Source organism: Neoarius graeffei, chromosome 22 (genome assembly GCF_027579695.1).
Source record: "Neoarius graeffei isolate fNeoGra1 chromosome 22, fNeoGra1.pri, whole genome shotgun sequence".
Lineage (NCBI taxonomy): Eukaryota > Metazoa > Chordata > Actinopteri > Siluriformes > Ariidae > Neoarius > Neoarius graeffei.
The window spans coordinates 10,586,035-10,609,175 of record NC_083590.1 but is presented as its reverse complement, the minus strand read 5'-3'; the positions used below and the strand labels follow the sequence as shown (position 1 = coordinate 10,609,175).

At 41.3% G+C, this 23,141-nt stretch overlaps 1 protein-coding gene across 9 annotated transcripts in view; it reads left to right on the top strand.

The window, feature by feature from the left end:
- The window catches only part of LOC132870621 (NACHT, LRR and PYD domains-containing protein 3-like), a 627,732-nt gene that overhangs the window by 377,891 nt on the left and 226,700 nt on the right, over window positions 1–23,141 (top strand). For 8 of the 9 annotated variants that reach the window (XR_009651149.1, XR_009651150.1, XR_009651152.1 and 5 more), the window contains exons 6-12: window positions 4,389–4,505; window positions 4,900–5,016; window positions 5,413–5,529; window positions 14,260–14,313; window positions 14,555–16,321; window positions 17,817–18,011; window positions 21,183–21,356. Coding sequence is in view for 4 of the 9 variants with exons in the window: in XM_060904343.1 (XP_060760326.1) it covers window positions 4,389–4,505; window positions 4,900–5,016; window positions 5,413–5,529; window positions 14,260–14,313; window positions 14,555–16,321; window positions 17,817–18,011; window positions 21,183–21,356 (2,541 nt within the window). In the remaining 5 variants the exon portion in view is untranslated. The remainder of the gene's footprint in view (window positions 1–4,388; window positions 4,506–4,899; window positions 5,017–5,412; window positions 5,530–14,259; window positions 14,314–14,554; window positions 16,322–17,816; window positions 18,012–21,182; window positions 21,357–23,141) is intronic. The other variant, XM_060904345.1, reaches the window with a different exon arrangement.

Genomic DNA, 23,141 nt, shown 5'->3' with positions numbered 1-23,141 from the left:
TAGTCAGCTGGGATAGGCTCCAGCTTGCCTGCGACCCTGTAGAAGGATAAAGCGGCTAGAGATAATGAGATGAGATGTGTTGTGTTATATTCAGAGTCTCCCTGAACGAGTAAACATTTCAATTTCATTGTTTGCTTTTTTTTCCATCTAAAAGAGCCGAATCAAAGAGTCGATTCATTCCCTGAACGACACATCACTCGGAGTGAATCAGTTTTCTGGAAGTGAAAGTGTTTCTCTTTCAGCCTCGGCGTCATTTTGTTGCTGTTCGGAGAAAATAATAAAACTAAAGAGAAACTCCAACCCCATGCAGAAGCGGTGAGATGAATGAAGCCCAGCATGGAGTGCTGAGTAAAAGTAAGTGCTGTGTTGGAGAGAAATGTGGTTGTATTTGACTGAGCTCGTGTAAAAACAGCAGTAAAACTGCGCAACTGAAATCATCTTCCCTGTAAAGCTGCTGTTTATCGGCTGTGTGTTCTATATTCGAGTTTCTCTCTTCAGTTTCTCATCTATTAAACACTCAGAGAGTTTGGGGGAGTGTAACTGGAGCGCATGTAATGGCGCAGCTGGGCTTTCTGGGCGTCTCCGCGGTGTGTGTTGATGTGCTGAGAATTATACAGTCTGAGTTTGAGCAGGTTGTGTTTTTAAAGCAGATACGCAGATACTTTATTTTTAAATAAGTTTCTGAGTGGATAGGATCTCCATCCGCGAGTCTTGTATGCTGCATAAATGGGAATAAAAATATATATTTTTGAGAGTTAAAATCCACCGCAGAGTTGTTATTGGAGCTGAGCCAGCCAGCCCTCAGCGCGTGACGTCACTGATTTGACGTCACTGATTGTGGGTGGAGTCTCATTAAAGCAGGATGGGTGCTATAACTTATGCAGCATACATGGACATGCATGCATTTTCACTGATAAAACGTAAAAGGCTCATTAAATAATCAGATGAACTGAGACAATCACATTCTGAAGCAAATTAAATAATCTTACACCTCTAACTTAAACACACAATACAAGTCACATGTTTTAATCTAAATGCAGGGAAACAACGCGGTGTTTTTATCCAGATGAGAGTCGGAGTTTACCCGTCTGTGTTCTCGCTTCTTGAAGGCCGACTGTTTCAGAAACAATCTGACTTTCAGTTCTCCGTTCATTCACTTCTTCCCCGTAAGGGCGAGATGGCAGCGATATCCAGTTTAGAAATCAGACGGCTGCTCCGCTCTTTCACTTTTCTTCATACTGTGTGTTCCGCCATTTCCGTGGTCACCAGTGTCCCGTTTTACACCGTGGTGTGCTGGGGGGGGCAGCACATCCAAGAAGGACACATCCAGGCTGGACAAACTGATCAGGCGGGCCGGCTCAGTGGTTGGCGTGAAGCTGGACTCTCTGGTGACGGTGGCAGAGAAGAGGACTATGGACAAACTACTGAACATCATGGACGATGCCAGTCATCCTCTGCACACCGTCATCAGCAACCAGAGGAGCCTGTTCAGTGACAGAATGCTCCTTCCCAAGTGCAGGATGAACAGACTCAAAAACTCCTTTGTCCCTCACGCCATCAGACTGTACAACTCCTCTCTGGGGGGGGAGGAGGGGTAACAGGAGGACAGAGGACAGGAAGGAGCAGTAGCCAAGCCTGACAATAAGTAATACTGGACAATGTGCAATATAATGTGCAATATCTCTCCTGATGGACTTTTTTTCTCTTCCCCATATCTTATTCTTTTTTATATTTGTATATGTAAATACTTAATTTAGTTTATCTAGAAGTTTTTCTCTATTTTCTATTCTCTGTTTATCCTGTAATGATGCTGCTGGAATCTTAATTTCCCTGAGGGAACCCTCCCAAAGGGATCAATAAAGTTCTATCTAATCTAATCTACTGCTGGGCTCAGACAATTACTAAAACCCGGGATGGAAGAGGATGTCACCGGTTTTAGCAACAACCGCGGGGAGGTCACTGCCCGAGCGATATGTCCCATCCCGTTCCATCCCGGGTTTTACCAACAACCCTCGGCTCACTCCGGGAGGACTAGTGCAACTGAACTCACTTTCCTTTTAAAAATAAAATAAATACTTTCCTTTTCTTGTAGTTTTCTTTTCCTTTAATTATTAGGACTGCACCCTCTTTCAATACGGGCTTATAGCCAACGCTCCTTAACAGATCAGAGGTCTCGTACGAGTCTTCAGTAAAATGTGCAGAGCAGAGGAGAGACCACTTCATAGGCGCCCAATGTGCCCGTGAACTTCTCGCAAAACGCGTCCAAATCTTTGCAGTTTGAACATTCTTGGGCCATGAATGCAGTGTAAATCCACCTTCTGTCATGTTGCTGCACTGGCCAGCAACACATCTACGTGGCATGGCGATAAATTAGCTCAAAATGGAGGATCGGAGTTGCAGTCAGCTCTGTGTTTTAGTTTAGCAGAAATGGCGATGAGACCGATAGACTTCCTGCTGTGACGTCACAGATGTCAAGGTCATTCACTCGGACCGCTACCTATATAAATCACTTTAATCGTAAAAATTACTATATTAGATTTATTACTAGTGTTAAAACTATTCCTGTGCCATTCTTGAGGTCTCAAGGCATTTATAAACGAAAGTGAGGCCATGGCTCTGCGTATCTCCTTTAAATTGTTTTCATTACTTGATATCTTTAAGTTAATATGCAAGAGCCCTTTATATTTTGTTTATTTTACTTTTTTATTTTATTTTTATTTTGCTCAACCAAAAGAAGGAATTGTTTGTGACTTTGAAATGCTTTGTTTGTTTGTACTATATGTTCTCAATAAAATTTTGAAGGAAAAAAGTCTTATATAAGGAGCGTGTGTGGGGGGGGAAGAAAAAACAAAATCATATTAAATGGTTTCAAAATGCCAAAATAACCACAAAAGTTTCTTCATGATTTTTTATATTAATACCAAACCCACACTCCACAAAATAGTTTCTACTGTCGCTAAAAAGTGCAAACTGCTCCATTTTATCTGTCACTATTTATTCATCACTTTTAATGAACTGGACAGAAATTAGTCATTTAAACTTAAAAAAACCCAAAAACATTTAATGGTGGTAAAGAAAACAGTATTAGACTTGAAGTAGCTTTTCTATTAATTACAAATGATTGTAGTCACCTTCAGATGTGAAGGATTTTTTTTTTTCAGTTTTAACAGCATGTTTGTTTTTGTCTTTTCTAGGAGTGAAATTAATTCCAGCAGAAGAGATCAGTGTCTGCAGGAATCAGCAGTGAGTCCATGAGCTGTGTGTCCATACACTAATATTCAAAAATGGAGAGCTGTGATCTGGACACAGATAATGTGACCCCACCCTCAGAAAAGCGGTAAGCTGCCATGTTCTAATATTTTAGTCATTAACTGTTCATATCTGAAATATGGAGTGAGTAGATATGAAAAGAATAACTGAACAAAAATTTATCCTCAGAATGAAAAGTTATCAGTCCCCACTTTAAACATTCAGATTCTGTTCACTGTCAGTAAAATGATGTTCTTATAAAATAATAAAGCAGTTAAAGAGTAAAGAGTAGGTATGAGACGATACACTAAAGCCACGATGCGAGTCGTATCCCAGTACAGGCTTCACAGGACCAGACTGATGAGACGGTGTTGACACAAATCACACCACTGCAGTATCAATACAGTAGGAGTGTTCAACTCACATTCTGACACATCAGCATTTCTGGGAGACTCTGAAGATCCATCAAAGTTTATCATTCCCTTTTTTTCATATCCTATCGACTAAAACCAATAATTAGAACAGGATGTTCTATAGGAAAAAGAAGGGATAACAGAAACTATTGAAGTGTAAGCACTATGAGGTAATAACATTTATTCTACTGTTTTTTATGAATGCGTTCCTTTGTTTATTCACATTTACAGCAGCTGTGATGAGAAACAGGATTAGCTCATTGGGACGATGCGTATTTCCTGTTTCTGTTAGAAAGCTACTAGACAGATAGCTACACTATAAGCCCAGAGATCTGGAGAGCCGGTGAAGTAGCTGCTGGAGTTTAGTGCAGAAGAAAAGTAGATCAGGATTTATAATATCAGGTGTATTTTTCCCCTGTTCTGAACTTATTTTTATCTTTTTCAGTGGAGCTGTAATAAAGCTATTTCATGGCACCGTTGTTAATGTAGAAAGATTGTTTGAGGGTAAATTGTGCCTTAAATGATTAAAATAACAAACGAGTGTCATCACATGTGCTACTCCCTCTGCTGCTGCTGCCGAGTGTGTAAGAAGAGGTGGAGGTCAGAATGAATATTGAACAGAAATATGGTGATATACGATCTGATACAAATTCATCTCAGCGGCATTTTGTGTCGGAATTCTGTGGAAGAAAAACTGTCTCATGTCCACTCTGTAATGTTGTACAGTGAACTGCAGAGAAAGAGATCAGACTCACCAGAACCCAGCTGTGTCTCCATGAAGAGTGATGCATCTATGCATCAACCTTTCAGCTTAAGAAGTGGAGACCCCTCACCTGTACACAGGTAACATCCCATAATTCTCACAGTTAGTGTCACTGTAGAGTGAAAGGCCGTGTTACACATTCCTTTATCCAGTCCAGATCATTCGCAGAGTTTTGATATCAGTTTGTTATACTTTAATTAGGTCCCAATGCTGCTCCAATACTGTCACTGAACCTTTTAGAGTAATTAATATCAGCAACTGTGCAGTTCAGTGTTTCACAGTGTCACATACAGGATAAGGAAGTAAATTCATCTGGATGTGACAATAAAAGTGATCGTAATGGTGAACAAAATCCTTTAAATAACCAATAAAGACACATTCTGCTGTTCATTGTTAGTGAAATTAAGTCAAATTAACAAATCAATCAAAAACTGTAACTGGTTTCTATAATGAACTGTCTGTAATGTTGTACAGTGAACTGCAGAGAAAGAGATCAGACTCTCCAGAACCCAGCTGGGTCTCCATGAAGAGTGATGCATCTATGCATCAACCTTTCAGCTTAAGAAGTGGAGACCCCTCACCTGTACACAGGTAACATCCCATAATTCTCACAGTTAGTGTCACTGTAGAGTGAAAGGCCGTGTTACACATTCCTTTATCCAGTCCAGATCATTCGCAGAGTTTTGATATTTATCAGTTTGTGATACTTTAATTAGGTCCTAATGCTGCTCCAATACTGTCACTGAACGATTTAGAGTAATTAATATCAGTAACTGTGCAGTTCAGTGTTTCAGTGTCACGTACAGGATAAGGAAGTAAATTCATCTGGATGTGACAATAAAAGTGATCGTAATGGTGAACAAAATCCTTTAAATAACCAATAAAGACACATTCTGCTGTTCATTGTTAGTGAAATTAAGTCAAATTAACAAATCAATCAAAAACTGTAACTGGTTTCTCTAATGAACTGTCTGTAATGTTGTACAGTGAACTGCAGAGAAAGAGATCAGACTCACCAGAACCCAGCTGTGTCTCCATGAAGAGTGATGCATCTATGCATCAACCTTTCAGCTTAAGAAGTGGAGACCCCTCACCTGTACACAGGTAACATCCCATAATTCTCACAGTTATGGCCCTTTTCCACTACCCTTTTTCAGCTCACTTTAGCCCAACACGGCTCGCGTTTCGACTACCTCAGAGCAGCACGACTGAGCTCACTTCAGCCTCACTCAGCACCCAAATCTCGCACCGTTTTGCAGTGAGGCTGAGGCGAGCCAAACCGTGCTGAGTCGGGCTAGGGGTGTGAGGAGACACTCCCCTGTGCACTGATTGGTGAGGAGGAGTGTCCTCACATGCCCACACACACCCCGCAAGCACGCTGGGAACCACCATCTGTAAACACCGTAAACCCGGAAGAAGAATTACGACAAATTATGCGCCTCGCCTCATCTATACGCTCTTGTCAGTATCTGTTGCCATTGTCGGTGACAACAAGCCACAGCACCAAGACCAGCAACACTAACGACTCCATATTTATTGTTTACTATCCGGGTTGTGAGACTTCCGCTTAAAAAGTCACTGATGTCACTGTTTGCGCCGCCTAACGACATCACGTGACGTCCACCCACTTTCGCTAACTCCACCCAATGTGTCCACCCACTTCCAGCCAGCACAGTTCAGCGCGGTTGTAGTCGAAATGCAACGCCAACAGCCCTGCTCAACTCGCCTCAGCCCAACTCAGCACGGCTCAGCCCAACTCAGCCGCGTTGGTAGTGGAAAAGCACCATTAGTCACAGTAATGGATGTGCTCCACTGTCATTAGCAGCTATTGTGATTTCTATTATAGTTACTTGGTCTTAAGCAGGGTTTTTTCCACAAAAATTTCGTATGAGGGCACTCACCCTGGCGAGGCAGTCAAGCGACCGGGGGGGTTCCCCTTCTGCCGTGCGAAGCCTTTGAAAAATTGAGGCTACAATGGGACATTCTGAGGCTATCTGAGAGGGAAATTGTAACAAATTGTTTATTTGAAAAAGAAAATAAAACTTTGTCACAAACAACACTTAATTCTAATACCTCATAATTCAAATTACACATAATACTAATTCCTCATGATTCAAATTTATAATTCAGATTCACATTAATCAAACTTACAAAGTATTAAACATTCACCAGAGAAATCTATTGTTTTCTTATCCTAGAATAAGGCAGAGTTAGTTGTTCTGAAACTTATTACTGAAAAAAAAGAGAGCTGAAAATGCAATTCATAAAATTAGGGATCCAAGAACAAAAGTGATTAAAAAAATAAACTAAATGAAATTCAGGAAGCTTTTGAAGTGTTTTATAAAACCCTATATTCTGAAGTCCCTGGTAGGCGTGTAACCCAAATTGACAGCTTCCTGAATCCCCTAGATTTACCCACTCTAGATGAAGAACAAAATGAACTAATGACTGCGGATATAACTGAAGAAGAATTAAAAGTTGCAATTAGTAGGCTTAAATTAAGCAAGTCACCAGGATCTGATGGTTACACGGCAGAGTGGTACAAGGAATTTAAAAAAAGAACTAATACCTGTTTTACTTCCCGCACTGAACTGTGTTTTAAAAAAAAGCACAAACGCCACCCAGCTGGAAGGAGGCAATAATTTCAGCCATACCAAAAGAAGGCAAGGATAAAATGGAGTGTGGATCTTTTAGGCCAATTTCTGTTCTTAATATAGACTATAAACTATTTACCTCTATCATGGCCAAACAATTAGAAGAGTTCCTACCAACATTGATACATAATGATCAAACAGGTTTCATACGTCAATGCCAAACACAAGACAATATACGAAAGACACTACATATAGATCATATACAAAAAAATAAAATTAAAGCAATTGTGGTAAGCGTAGATGTTGAAAAGGCCTTCGATTTGGTCAACTGGAACTTTCTCTACAGAGTCCTACATAGATTCAGCTTCCATGATCCAATTATTAAAACCATACAGGCACTGTATGACAATCCTACTGCTAGGATTAAAATCAGTGGATATTTATCAAATAATTTTACCCTAGAAAGGGGCACCAGACAGGGTTGTGCATGGTCACCATTACTCTTCGCATTATATTTGGAACCACTAGCTCAGTAAATTAGACAAAATGAAGACATCAAGGGAATCACTATTAAAGGGACGGAATATAAATTGGCCTGCTATGTGGATGACATTTTGATCTACCTTGGGCACCCAACGTACTCGCTACCTAAATTGATGCAATCATTTGAGCAGTACGGTCAATTATCAGGGTCCAAAATCAATAAAAGTAAAACCCAGTGACTCTCATATAATTATAGCCCACCAGGAGAAATCAAAAGTAGTTACCCCTTAGCATGGCAAACAGATTCTTTTAAATACTTGGGCATCAACCTACCAAAAGATCTTACAAAATTATCAGGACACAACTATCTACCTATACATAAAAAAATAAAGGATGACATAGCAAGATGGAACTTAATTCCTTTCTTCAGCCTTAGTTCAAGAATTGACTCTATTAAAATAAATATATTGCCAAGATTTTTATATTTATTTCAAACCCTGCCAATAGAGATTAACCAAAACCAATTTAACGAGTGGGACAAAATGCTATCTAGGTATATATGGCAAGGTAAAAGACCAAGGGTCCGTCTCAAAACTTTACAGCTAGCTAAACGAAAGGGAGGATGGGGCTTGCCTTATTTTAGATATTATTATTTGGCAGCGCAGATGAGAGCAGTGATATGCTGGTGCAACCCGTCATATACTGCTGAATGGAAAAACATTGAGGAAAAAACACCCTCCATCCTCATACAGGCAATCTTCGCTGATAACCTACAAACCCACATAACATTGGTAACCCATGGGTGAAATGGACCCTTAAAACATGGAAAACAATAATAAAGGAACATGAACTTGAGAGCGATATTACAACTCTTAAATGGTGTGCTTATGACTCGGAGTTTACACCTAATAAATTGGACTCTAGATTCAAGGACTGGATAGCTAAGGGTATAACAGCCTTATGGAGTGTAATGAAAGATGAAAATTGCTCAGTTTTGAAATGCTTAAAAGGACACATTTATTAGAAAAACAAGACTTCTATCGATACCTGCAGCTGCGGCACTACGTTGATACGAAGATGAAAAATGTAACAAAAATAAACACGTTTGACTGAATTGTTTACAAAAGCCTATAATTCAGAAACTATTGATAGAACTATTTCATGCTTGTATAAGCGACTGTCAAATTTGAAACCACATTCAACTTTATATATTAAAATAAAATGGGAGAAGGAAGGAGGCATAACTATATCTGAGGAAGAATGGACAACAATATGGAAGTATCAATGGATGTGTACCAGCTCAAAGAAGTGGAGGGAATTTGGCTAGAAAAGCCTGATTAGGTACTTCATTACACCTTCTCAGAAGTCTCACTATGATAATAACTCCCCTGTCTGTTGGAGGAACTGCGGAAATCAAAGTGCAAACCATTACCATGTTTTCTGGGACTGCCCGGTCATGAAGGACGATTGGAGAGAGATACACAATGCCCTACAGGTAGGGTGACCAGACGTCCCGGTTTTACCGGGACAGTCCCGATTTGGGGTTGTGTGTCCCCGAGTCCCGACAAAAGTCTGTCGGGACACGGATATGTCCCGGTTTTCGCCACTCGCGACGTTTGCAACTGAGCAGGGTGGGAATCATTAGCGGAGAAATGTCTGCATTTACTATTTTGATGAATTGACAGGAATCGCAAACTTTCCTGGTTACTGCCCCCTGGCCCTGTGGCATGGGTGTTTATTTAGCCACATTATTCCAGACAACAGAACGGGTTGCCATGCAACAATAAAATAAACGTTAACTGGCGCGAATGTTCTTTGTCTAGCAGCAGTAATGCCGCAGCAATTATGCCGAAAAGAAAATGTACCTTTTCCAAAGATTTACAGGGCACCCACCCCTTCCTCCGAGAGGTGCAGAACAATGCGCACGAAGCCGACTGCACACACTAAGTGTTTTGTTCTTGTACTGAGTTGGGTAGCCTATGTTGCAAATGCTGTGCGCTCCTGTGGGGGCTTTCCTCAGGCTGTCGCCCCTCTCCTCCTTTATTGCTGTTTTGTTTGAATGTATATTTACGGAAGCCGCGAGAGGCCCTTCATATAATCTTTTTTTATTCACCTTGTTATCCCGAGATAACGACATAATTAATTCAGGATCTCGAGAAAACAACACAACTAATTCAGGATCTCGAGAAAACAAAACCGTTATTTTGAGATCTCGAGAAAACAAAACAATTATTCCGTGATCTCGAGAAAACAAAACCGTTATTTCATGATCTCAGCTGGATCACTGTATCTCCGTCGGTAGAGATGAAGCCGGGCCAGTCTTCTGCGGAGGTGCCGCGGACTAATTTTGAAATTATCTCTTATTAAAAGACTTAATGCAATCTCTCCCTGTGTCAACCCCTGATCAAAATGTCGCCTTATTCGTGATCGATTATTCCAGACATTCTAATGACTAAAGTTGCGTCTATACAGAATGAGAAATAGCCCCAGAGTCAGCATATCACAAGTCTCTTGGCGCACCTGAATGAACCATTTCTCAGCTGTTTACTCGAGATCATGAAATAATTGTTTTGTTTTCTCGAGATCACGGAATAACGGTTTTGTTTTCTCGAGATCTCGAATTAGTTGTGTTGTTTTCTCGAGATCCTAAATTAATTATGTCGTTATCTCGGGATAACAAGGTGAATTAAAAAAAAGGATTATATGAAGGGCCTCTCTCGGCTTCCGTAGTATATATTCTCAAATCACTTGTCTCTTTTTTGTTTCTGTTTAACATACCATTCTGACAGTTTGGCCGTATTGCTGTGTTGAACAGCTTGTTGCACCTTCCATTAAAGTGTTCACTTTTGTACACATCTTGCTTTATTCATTCAGTTGTGGGGAATGGTTAGTAAGGTTGATTCTGACCTAGGCTATGTTGAGGTCACATATCTACTTTTTAAGTTCATGCTATAGTGCATACAATTTTAGAGATATAGCCTACATGTGCATATGCATTCTTCTTGGTGTTCTCACAAACAGGTGAAATAAATCAGTTTAAATTTGGCCTATGGACATAGCCTGGCCTATTCTCAGCCATTACAAAATCTGTTGTCTGACCATAATTTAACTGATCTGTATACCACTATGCTACTAGATAACAAAATGCCTGTTTGTTTTATTTCATGTGAGATGTTGATAAATGTGAGCTTCAACAAAATAAGAGCACCTCTCTGAGTGTCACGTTTACATAAAAAAAAAGGTGTGCGTGCACGAGCATGGTCGTGCGCAAAAGTGTCCCGGTTTGAGACTAGGGAAATCTGGTCACCCTACCTACAGGATATCTTCAAATGTGAAATACCCCTCGAGAATAAGACTGTTTTTTGGACACATACCTGAGGAATGTCCGAAAAGAGAGAAACATTTAATAAATATCTTGCTGGTGGCCTGTAAAGAGTATTACCAGGAAATGGTTATCACAGGAGAGCCCAACTTTAAATATATGGATGGACATTACAATGGACAGTTATAAAATGGAGAAGATAACAGCTTTCGTTAATCACAAATTGGAGAAATTCGCTTCACACTGGGAAAACTGGGTCAAATATGTCACGCCCCATAGGCCTGATTTTTATTTTCACAAACCAGTGACCGTGCTGTATAAAAAGGATCACTCCCTACTTGTACATAGGTTTTTGGTTTTTTTTTTTCTTCTTCTTCTTGTTTGTTTCTCTTTTCATTCTTCAGATACAAAACAAAAATGCTATTTGGGGCAGACAACAGATGTAAGATGTATGAACATATGATGTACCGGATGTGAATGTCTGATTCTGAATGTCAATTAAAAAAAAAAAAATGCAGCAATGAAACATTTCCCAAAGTGTCTATTTTATTCATCAGTCTTGGTGTCGTTCAGTATTTGAGTGAATCAGATTGATGGCGTATCTCACTGCAATATCGCGCTGTTTGTTCATTAAACTCACACTGTTTAGTGGTGAACAGTGCAGCCTGTGTGAAAAGCCCCTGACACAGAGCTAACAGACCTCCGCTGGAGCCTCTGCATCTATTATGGCCCTTTTCCACTACCCTTTTTCAGCTCGCTTCAGCTCACTTCAGCCCGACACGGCTCGCGTTTCGACTACCTCAGAACAGCATGACTCAGCTCGCTTCAGCCCTGCTTAGCACCCAAAACTCGCACGGTTTTGGAGTGGGGCTGAAGCGAGCCAAACCGAGCTGAGTGAGGCTGGGGGCGTGAGCAGACACTCCCCTGTGCACTGATTGGTGAGGAGGAGTGTCCTCACATGCCCACACACGCCCCGCGAGCACGCTGGGATCTGTAAACCCGGAAGGAGAAGAATTACGAATTACGAGAATTTCTGAAGCCTTATGCGCCTCGCCTCATCTATACGCTCTTGCCAGTATCTGCTGGCGTTGTCAGTGACAACAAGCCACAGAACCAAGACCAGCAACACTAACGACTCTATGTCCTCCATGTTTATTGTTTACTATCCGGGTCGTGAGACTACCGCTTAAAAGATCACTGATGTCACTGTTTGCGCCGCTTAACGACATCACGTGACGTCCACCCACTTTCGCTAACTCCACCCAATGTGTCCACCCACTTCCAGCCAGCACGGTTCAGCGCGGTTGTAGTCGAAATGCAACTCCAACAGCCCCGCTCAGCTCGACTCAGCACGGCACGGCTCAGCCCGACTCAGCCGCGTTTGTAGTGGAAAAGCGGCATTAGTGTCTGTTAGGTGTTTCAGTGTTCGTACAGGTCCTTAAAGTCCATAAAAGTCCTAAAAAAAATGAATTTGTAAAATTAAGTACTTAATTATCCATAAAATTGATGAAAATCTGTTAAAGTCAATAAAAGTCCTTAAAAATCAGGGTTTTTTTTCGTCTCCCTTCTAATAACACATTTTTAATTTCCGAAAACGCTGTTCCCGCTGCCCCGATTCGCGCAAACGACCGTTTCACAGGCGAACTGCACAAGCGGTCAGGGGCTGAACAAAGTGTATAGTGGCGACCCCTGGTGTCTGCTTTTGAGAATAGCCCGGAACCACGTGGCGCTGTTCGGGATCAGTCCCGAACAGGGTCACGTGACTACTTCGTATCAGCTCGGTCACCCGCCATTGATGCGTATTAATGGAAACATGGATTAATACATGGGTTAATACATGGGTTCTGGGCCACCCTGTGTCAATTTAATACTTTTAGTTTCAATTGTTCCTGAACAAAATGAAAATCTTGTGAAATAAATTTTACTCTAAATGGAATGTTCTGGCGGCACGGTGGTGTAGTGGTTAGCGCTGTCGCCTCACAGCAAGAAGGTCCTGGGTTCGAGCCCTGGGGCCGGCGAGGGCCTTTCTGTGTGGAGTTTGCATGTTCTCCCCGTGTCCGCGTGGGTTTCCTCCGGGTGCTCCGGTTTCCCCCACAGTCCAAAGACATGCAGGTTAGGTTAACTGGTGACTCTAAATTGACCGTAGGTGTGAATGTGAGTGTGAATGGTTGTCTGTGTCTATGTGTCAGCCCTGTGATGACCTGGCGACTTGTCCAGGGTGTACCCCGCCTTTCGCCCGTAGTCAGCTGGGATAGGCTCCAGCTTGCCTGCGACCCTGTAGAAGGATAAAGCGGCTAGAGATAATGAGATGAGATGAGATGGAATGTTCTTTATATTTTTTATTTTTAGCCACTAACCATTTCCTCACCCACCGTTGAGGTTTTCTTAAAATCGTTTTAAATATCAGACATATCAGGAATTGCTGCACTTGTTGCAAGATTTGGTCAAGAAGAGTCCTTTAAGAGTCATAAAGAAAACAAGCAGACGAAGTGTGGGAAAACAAGCAAGTGATTGTTACAATAGGCAATTTCACACCAGTGATATTCAGTTTTGGTCATTGGGTCCTTAAAAAAATGAAAATTGGTCCTTAAAAGTCATTAAAAAAGAAGCCTGAAAAACTGTGGGAACCCTGTGTTTGTGTACTCGCTGTTTTAATGGGCAGAAAGACGAAAGCTCATTGGACAACAGGATTTAAAGGAACAGTCCACCGTATTTCCATAATGAAATATGCTCTTTTCTGAATTGAGACGAGCTGCTCCGTACCTGTCCGAGCTTTGCGCGACCTCCCAGTCAGTCAGTCAGACGCGCGGTCACTCCTGTTAGCAATGTAGCTAGGCTCAGTATGGCCAACGGTATTTTTTGGGGCTGTAGTTAGATGTGAATCAAACTCTTCCGCGTTTTTCCTGTTTACATAGGTTTATATGACCAGTGACATGAAACAAGTTCAGTTACACAAATTGAAACGTAGCGATTTTCTATGCTATGGAAAGTCCGCACTATAATGACAGGCGTACTAACACCTTCTGCGCGCTTCGGCAGCGCATTGACACGGAGCTCAGATATCAATGCGCTGCCGAAGCGCGCAGAAGGTGTTAGTACGCCTGTCATTATAGTGCGGACTTTCCATAGCATAGAAAATCGCTACGTTTCAATTTGTGTAACTGAACTTGTTTCATGTCACTGGTCATATAAACCTATGTAAACAGGAAAAACGCGGAAGAGTTTGGTCACATCTAACTACAGCCCCAAAAAATACCATTGGCCATACTGAGCCTAGCTACATTGCTAACAGGAGTGACAGCGTGTCTGACTGACTGGGAGGTGGCACAAAGCTCGGAGAGGTACGGAGCAGCTCGTCTCAATTCAGATAAGAGCATATTTCATTATGGAAGTATGGTGGACTGTTCCTTTAACAGCGACTATTTTTGTTCCCAGTGTTTTACAGAAGGCAGGAGACAGAAGAGAAAAGACCTTCATCACAGATACAGGGTAAGATCAAACCCAACACCATGACTGACACTGACACACTGGAATTATAAACCTCTCTGCTGTTATTATCTACAGGATTCGATTATAGAAAATGTACAGTCAAATCAGGTAAATCCATAGTGTTAGCATCATAAAGAACGGTTATCTGTGGAAACCAGTCAGAAAAACTGTGATCTTAAACTGTAATAATTGGAGCCCAGGTCTCACCATGTCTTCTTATTTCATTCACCCTGTCACACAGACACGCCCCAGAATCTCCTGCTGTAAATGAATTCCAGAAAAAGTCCAGATTAAATCTGATGAAGAAGTTTCAGTGTTTAAATGGAGTGATAATAAAGCAGGAAAACCGAGTGCTCCTGAATGAGATCTACACAGAGATCCACATCACAGAGGGAGACAGTGGAGACGTCAATAAAGAACATGAGGTGAGACAGATAGAGGCAGCGTCCAGGAGAAAAACAACAGAGGAAACACCAATCAAATGTAACGACATCTTTAAGCCCTTATCTGAAGAAGACGAACCCATCAGAACTGTAGTGACAAAGGGAGTGGCTGGTATCGGAAAAACAGTCTCTGTGCAGAAGTTCATTGTGGACTGGGCTGAAGGGAAAGCAAATCAGGACGTCCCCCTCATATTTCCACTTCCTTTCAGAGAGCTGAATCTGATGAAGGACCAAAAACTGAGTCTGATGGAGCTCCTTCATGTCTGTTTTAAGGAAACAAAAGAAACAGAAATGTCCAGGTTGGAAAAGGTTCTGTTCATTTTTGATGGATTGGACGAGTGTCGTTTCCCTCTGGATTTCCAGAACACAGTGAGAGTGTGTGATGTAACTGAATCAGCATCAGTGCATGTGCTGCTGATAAACCTGATCAAAGGGAATCTGCTTCCCTCTGCTCTCATCTGGATCACCTCCCGACCAGCAGCAGCTGATCAAATCCCCTCTGAGTATGTCCATCGAGTCACAGAGGTACAAGGGTTCAATGACCCACAGAAGGAGGAGTACTTCAGGAAGAGGGTCAGTGATCAGAGCCTGGCCGAGAACATCATCACACACCTGAAGTCATTAAGAAGCCTCTACATCATGTGTCACATCCCAGTCTTCTGCTGGATTTCAGCCGCTGTTCTAGAGAGAATGTTGGGTGAAGCAGAGAGTGGAGAGATCCCCAAGACTCTGACTCAAATGTACACACACTTCCTCATCATTCAGACAAATATCATCAGAGGAAAGTACTCAAAGAAGCAGGAGAGTGATGAGGAAATGCTTCTCAAACTGGGACAACTGGCTTTTCAGCAGCTGGAGAAAGGCAACTTGATCTTCTATGAGGAAGACCTGAGAGAGTGTGGCATTGATGTGACAGAAGCAGCAGTGTACTCAGGTGTGTGTACGCAGATCTTCAGAGAGGAACCTGGGCTTCACCAGAGTAAAGTGTATTGCTTTGTTCATCTGAGCATTCAGGAGCATCTTGCAGCTCTGTATGTGCATCTGACCTTCATGAAGGAAAAGAGAAATGTTCTTGATCAGAGTCGGCCCTTTAAGACAATTTCAGATGTACACACGAGTGCTGTAGATCAGACCTTATACAGTCAGACTGGACATCTGGATCTGTTCCTCCGCTTTCTTCTGGGTCTCTCACTGGAGTCCAATCAGAAACTCTTACATGCCTTAGTAACACAGACAGGAAGTAGCTCCCAGAGCAACAAGGAAACAGTTCGGTACATGAAGGAGAAGATCAGTGGAGATCTTCCTGCAGAAAAATCCATCAATCTGTTCCACTGTCTGAATGAACTGGGTGACGATTCTCTCGTGGACGAAATCCAATGCTACCTGAAATCTGGAAAACAAAGTGAACTCTCTCCTTCACAGTGGTCTGCTCTGGCGTTTGTGTTACTGACTTCAGCACAGGAGCTGGAGGAGTTTGACCTAAGTAAATATACCAGTACAGAGAAGATACCAGATGAGGTTCTTGTGAAGGTGATGCCTGTGATTGCAGCATCCAGAAAAGCCGTGTAAGTAAAGCTGAATAGAACTGTTCTACTGTTCCACTGTTAGAAAGAGAGAAACTGAAAGCACTTTGACAGAAATGCACTTTGGGATGGTTTGAGTTTCAGGTGATACAGTGTGTGTGTGAATACAAATAGATCAGTAGATAAATGAGGGGAAAACAGTTGCATGTAGAATTGAATAAAACTGAAGTTCAGCTATTAAATAAGTGGAAACCAGTTGATGCCATTTAAGGAGAAAAACATTTACGTCTCTCATTCTGCCATTTTGTCCCAAGAAGCTGTGAGCTGAAGATGGAAGTGACGGCCGGCTAACTCGACTCACAAACACCACATTTCCAAAAATAAAGCAAATAATCAAACACAACTTTTATACTCCTAGTTTATTTACAATTTACACCACTATTGCAGGCTCCAGTGTCCAATAAATGAGGTGTTTTTGTTTTTTACCCTTCTGTTCAAAACCTTCACTGAGTGTAGTGTGAATAATTTTTTTTTTCTCTTTACATGTCTCCACATTAAATGTGTGTTCTCGCTGAAATGTAATGATGCAGACACTGGGCCTGTAGAACCATGTGGAGTTTGCAGTAAAACAAAATTATAATTCCAAAAAACTTTATTGTGACCTGATAAAAGGTTTTATTCAAAACAGCTTTTCACAGAGAACTCATTAGAAACACCGTTTTTATTTATTTTTATTACATCATAACATAGAATAATTACATGCTAATTATTCTGTTGTTGTTGTAATGTTGTAATGTTGTAAACATCTTTTATAAATTGTAATTTTTTCTGTTGTGCTGACCTCACAGCTTTTATTCTTTTTCATGCTGAAGCTCTTTGATGGATTTATTTGTCTCTGAAACAAAAACCTCTGTCTCAAATTTCAGTGTCCTTTTCTGGGAGAGGTCTTTACCCCACACACACAGGGAAAGTCAGACAGGGAGAGACAACACACAGAGTGTAAGGGGAAGAACATGTCCAGTCTGTAAATCACTGGCACAAGGAACAAATAAGGAGCACCTGGCAACACACACACACAGGGAGAGTTAGCCAGCGAGCTCCTCATGAGTATCTCCATAAAACCCCTTCAGCACTGGGCTGTGATCATTTCAGTCGCTCACTAATTAGAGAACAAATCAAATGTCTGATCTGTTCAGATAAATATGACTCTGCCTCGAACTCTGCCTGCTTCATCTAAACCTGACTTTTGAAACTCTTTTCCTTTCTCCTCTTATAAATATTTTAGATCGGACTCTTATTTCCCGATTTGGTGATCAGATTTGATGTTGCGTGTTTATCCCATGTGTCAGTGATGACGTGTGCAGCAGAAAACTCAAATCCGAACAGCTCGAACTGTGAATTACTGTTACAGCATTTCAGTGTATTGTCGACTCGGAGTTTGTACTTTGTCATTTATGAAAATGAAATGATGCAGTGAAAGATTTGAGGACCTGTTTGATCATGTGTGTGAGTTTATGTGTTATTTTATTTCCTTCAGGATCAGGTGTGATACAATTAAAGGGAGCAGCGCTGAAGCTCTGGTCTCAGTGCTCAACTCAGAAACCTCCAGTCTGAGAGAACTGCATCTGACTGTGAAGACACTGGATCTGACTGGGAATAAACTAGAAGACTCAGGAGTGAAGCGTCTCTGTGCTGTACTGGAGAATCCTCACTGTGAAGTGGAGACACTGAGGTAAGATCATCTCTCTGAGAGTCACATGACCTGCTCCTCAGTAAGACCCATTCTCTAATAGTGAGACTGAAGCAGAGGTTTTAGCTTCATCATCAGTGTCCTGAGGAGGAAGATTGTTTCTGTTCACTGCACACTGATGATTTGTCACAGTGTCTTTGGGTCAGATGGACGTATGTGAGAAGCTGCAGCACAAAACGGGACTTGATCTGACTGCACTGTGTCTGAAATTTATTACTTTAGCAATTAATGAAAATGAATGATCACCAGAATAAAAAATGTTGCCAACTGACCATCTCAGATTTGCTTCCTACTTTTTAAACAAAGTCACTCTTCCCAATAAATAGTGTGTAAAATTCCAGGCTTGTATCTGCATTAGTTTCTGAGATATCGAGGCTTTTAACAGGCAGCGTGACTCGAATTTTACTGTAAAAACAAGTGCAACAGAAAAACATTACAAAGATCCATTCATCCTTCTTTTCTTTCTAGTTGCATGAAGTTTTCAGGGATGGTGTGGAATGTCGAGTTTAACTGTGAGATATATATAAAATTTATTTTTTAACATTGAACCCAGGACCCCCGTAAATCCAGCCATGATGTGGATGATTTTTATTTTTTTATTTATTTTTTCTCCTCCACTGTATGTTGATGAAATTAAATAATGAAGATGAGCTCAAAGTGCAGACCTTCAGCTTTATTTTGAGGGAACCTGCATCCAGATTGGGGGATGTCAGGATGCAGGCACTTACAGATGTATGTGTAGGGGAGAGCAGGGAATGCAGACTGGCAAACAAATCCAAAATGCTAGAAGAAATCGACGTTGTGGGACAGGCAGGGGTCGATTGATGGATCAGCAGACAGAGTAATAAGGTCTAGAATAACGAGACAATAACGAGGGTTGAGACCACAATAAGGCAGACAGAATAACAAGGCTTGTTATGACAGGTAAGACACTGAACGATACTTCACATGGAGTGAGTGTGGGAGAGGTGTTTATATAGCGTGGGCTGATTAACCAGGAAATGAGTGGCAGGTGTAATTAATAGACAGGTGATAGAGGGCGCTGTGGTTCTTGGGTGTTGTAGTTCAGATCAGTCGTGTTTGTAGTCTGACTGGAAGTGGTGCTCTCTATCGCGTGACTGACAGGCAGAGGTGGGCAGTAACCAAGTAAATTTACTTGAGGACTTAAGTACACTTTTTGAGTATCTGTACTTGAGTTTTTGTTTTTTGAAACTTATGACTTTAACTTCACTACATTTGAAAGACAAATATTGTGCTTTTCACTCCACTACATTTCTGTCAAGGTCCTCGTTACTCGTTACTATGAAGCAGTTTAGAAAGTGGATGTTTTTTCTTTTCTAAAATGTGATTTGGTTTTTTCGCAGGTGACACTGAGACACCGATCAGTAATCACTAGGGTCACGTCACGTCCATAGACTATAAAATCAAGTTCAATTACTCCGCAGCGTTATTTGAACACGATCAGTTGATGGCAGAATGGAAGGAGGCGGTTCTTCTGGTGAAAGGAATAAAGATTTGTTTTGTTTTAAATGTTTGCTTTGTTTGCCTAAAACAAACCACATTGTGGCCTCCAAAAACTCACGATCCAACCTGCAGAAGCATATGTAAACGTATGTAAACATTTTATTCCAAGAGAAAGCTTGTAATGAAGTTGTCTGTGCTTTTAGAGCTAGTGATAATGTTGCGATAGCAATGCAGTCTGGTTAGTCAAATGACTTTCTATGGATTTGCCCGCCAAGTTGCCGTAGCCTTGTTCACGACTAACGCAAACACACAGCTCGTTAACTTGCACACTGTTAGTTAGCATGTAAAAACGGAATTATGCTAACATAACTTATCTGAAGTCCTTTCAGAAATATGTTTAGCATAATTTTGCCAAATAAATAGAATGTAGAAATCTTTCTTTTCTAGTAGCGTTAGCTACCCAATATGATTTTGAGTTTGAAAAGAGTTTGCTAGCATGTCAGGTAGAGCTTCACTGACTAGCTAGCTTAACGTTAAACCACCATGATGACACAGCATGCGTTCATTTTGTTAATTCACATTTCTGTCTTTGGTAACGTTAACGTTGTAGCTTTTGTGACCTTGCATAATTACTATAGCTATACGTATTTTTTACCAGTAGCCAAAGAGAGAACCTAGCGAGCATCTTATTGATGATTCTGCTTGGTTGTAAGTTGTGTTTCATTTTGTAATGTTCTACCAGGCGTTTATTCTCCAGGTTCTACAAGTTAGTCAGTAAATCCAGTCGGTTGCTTCAGAGGCATTAGGTTTTGTAAGTGTTGTGACAATAATACAACAATGCATTGACAGAAAATGTACTTTTAATACTTCAGTATTTTTAAAAGCAAATACTTGAGTACTTTAAGTAAAAATTTGACTGGACAACTTTCACTTGTATCGGAGTAACATTTGACCAGTGGGATCTGTACTTTGACTTCAGTAATGCAGTTGGGTATTTTGTCCACCTCTGCTGACAGGTGACTGGTGTTGAAATTACAGCAGTGTTTATATGTGCTCCCTCTTTTTGAGGGATGAAAAAGTAATTAGACAAACGAACATCGTCATAAATTACACTGATATTTTTATGCCTCCGACACTGAGAGGTGAAACCGGTATGTTTTTGGGTTTTCTGTCCATTTTTTCTGAAACTCTCGTTCGCACGCCGTCTCAAGAACGAGTGGCTGAATGTTTGTAGGATTTATATGGAATAATCATTGTTTACTTCTTTGATTCTACAATAATATAAATCTATAGTGTTCTATAAATGCACTCTGTAGACTCTGGAGAAACAAGTTTATTGCCCCTGTGTAGTGCACTATAAGTCTAGTAGAGAACCATCTGAGATTCAGTCTCTCTCTCTCTCTCTCTCTCTCTCTCTCTCTCTCTGATTAAAGTTCATGGTCTCTCTGCTGTTCTCTGTTCAGCTTCAGCTGCTGATGGTTTAATATCACACACAACAGAGGAGAGAAACTCAATATAACACTCAGTATTATCATTATTAATGACACTGTTAATGAGAATAAACAGGTGATATTAAATCCTCATGACATTCTGAATAATAAAATTAATTTTACACTCCTCATCTTTCAAGTAAGAATTAAACCAAGATGAAAATCTGTTGATGAAGTGTGTGTCATTGTGTCTCTGCAGGTTGTGGGGTTGTGGTGTCTCAGATGAAGGCTGTGCTGCTCTGAGTTCAGCTCTGAGATCAAACCCCTCACACCTGAGAGAACTGAATCTGTCCTCTAATAATCTGGGAGACTCAGGAGTGAAGCGTCTCTGTGCTGTACTGGAGAATCCTCACTGTAAACTGGAGACACTGGGGTAAGATCATCTCTCTGAGAGTCACATGACCTGCTCCTCAGTAAGACCCATTCTCTAATAGTGAGACTGAAGCAGAGGTTTTAGGTTCATCATCAGTGTCCTGAGGAGGAAGATTGTTTCTGTTCACTGCACACTGATGATTTGTCACAGAGTCTTTGGGTCAGATGGACGTATGTGAGAAGCTGCAGCACAAAACGGGACTTGATCCGACTGCAATGTGTCTGAACTCACTGTGAAATTTACTACAACACTGTAACTAATCCCACAAACTGCACCTGAGACTCAAACTAACTGCCCTCTGTGTGAGCTGCAGTGACATGGTGGAAATGATCTCAGGAATATAGAATTTGAAACTAAAATGAGACGTGAATGCCAGAGAACTGATGGGGTAACAAAATAAATAGATTTTAAAAATTGACTTTTCAGTAAAAACCATGAAAAAAGTACAAGAAAAAAAACACAATAATCCTTCTGTTGAGTTTCAGTAATTCAGTGAGTTATTACGGTAATAAACATTTGTAGTAATAATAATCTAATAGCGGGGCGGAACTAAAGGGGGGTGGGCGGGGCTATTGCCTCTGGGCCTTGGGTCCTCCCCCTAGGCGTACAGGGCCCCATCCTTTGACATTCAGGCCCTCCCAATAAATGTGCCTTACGCGATTTCATTGGAAATTCCTTGAAACCTATAAGTTTTCACATGATTACAGACTAGTTGACCTATATATCTCTCATTTTTGCTACACATTCTTATCATGGTTAAAAAAATAAAAAATAAAACCCTGTGAAATCAGGATAGTTGAGGCTTTTCTTGGATTCGAGAGAACTGTGAACGAGTCCGCTTCTGAACTGGAGGGCCGAATTATTAGCTGCATTGAAGGGAATGGCTTAGATCTCTCCAGATGCCGTGGACAGGGTTATGACGGCGCAGCGAACATGAGCGGAATTTATTCTGGTGTTCAAGCGAGAATAGCGGAGCGGGAGCCCCTTGCTTTGTACGTGCGCTGTGTGGCTCATTGTCTGAATTTGGTACTGAATGATTCTGTCAAAACTATCCCAGAGATTAGACAGTTTTATGATGTGGTTGCCAACAGTGTTAAGAGATGGGCATTACTTGGCGACTTATTGAGCCCAGAGAGCAGGGACATAACCTTGAAATGCCTCTGCCCAACCCGCTGGTCCTCCCGCTACGATGCGCTTGTTGTGTTAAAGTACAGATATGGAGACGTCATTAAAGCTCTCGAGAAGCTCTCACTTACAAGCGAGAAAACGAATGAACGAGATGAGGCAGATGCACTTAAAAAGGCCATTACTAAATTTTAGTTCATATTTTTAATCAGCCTTCAGACAAAGATTTTGGAGTGCACTAATGCCATCTCAGTTACTGCAGGAGAAGACCGTTGATCTCCTCAAAGCGTCTGCATTATTGCAGAATGCTGTACGAACTCTACAGGAGTACAGGGAGCAGTTTGATGAGGCAAAGGCTTCCACTCTGGCATTGGCTGTGAAATGGGGCAGTCAAACGCAGTTTGTAGCCACCAGGTTGAAAAAAGTGAAGCGCCACTTTGATCACCTTAGCAAAGACAGTCGGCTTTCCGATGCAGAACATTATTTTCGGGTGAATATATTCTATGCATGCCTTGATGTAATCATTCAGCAGCTGTCACAAAGGTTTGTCAGTTTAAATTGGACTGCTCATTTGTTTGAGGCTATTTATCCAAATACGCTCCAGCATGCCAAGGGCGAGGAGCTATACGAAGTGGCCCGTCGACTGTGTGATCACTATAG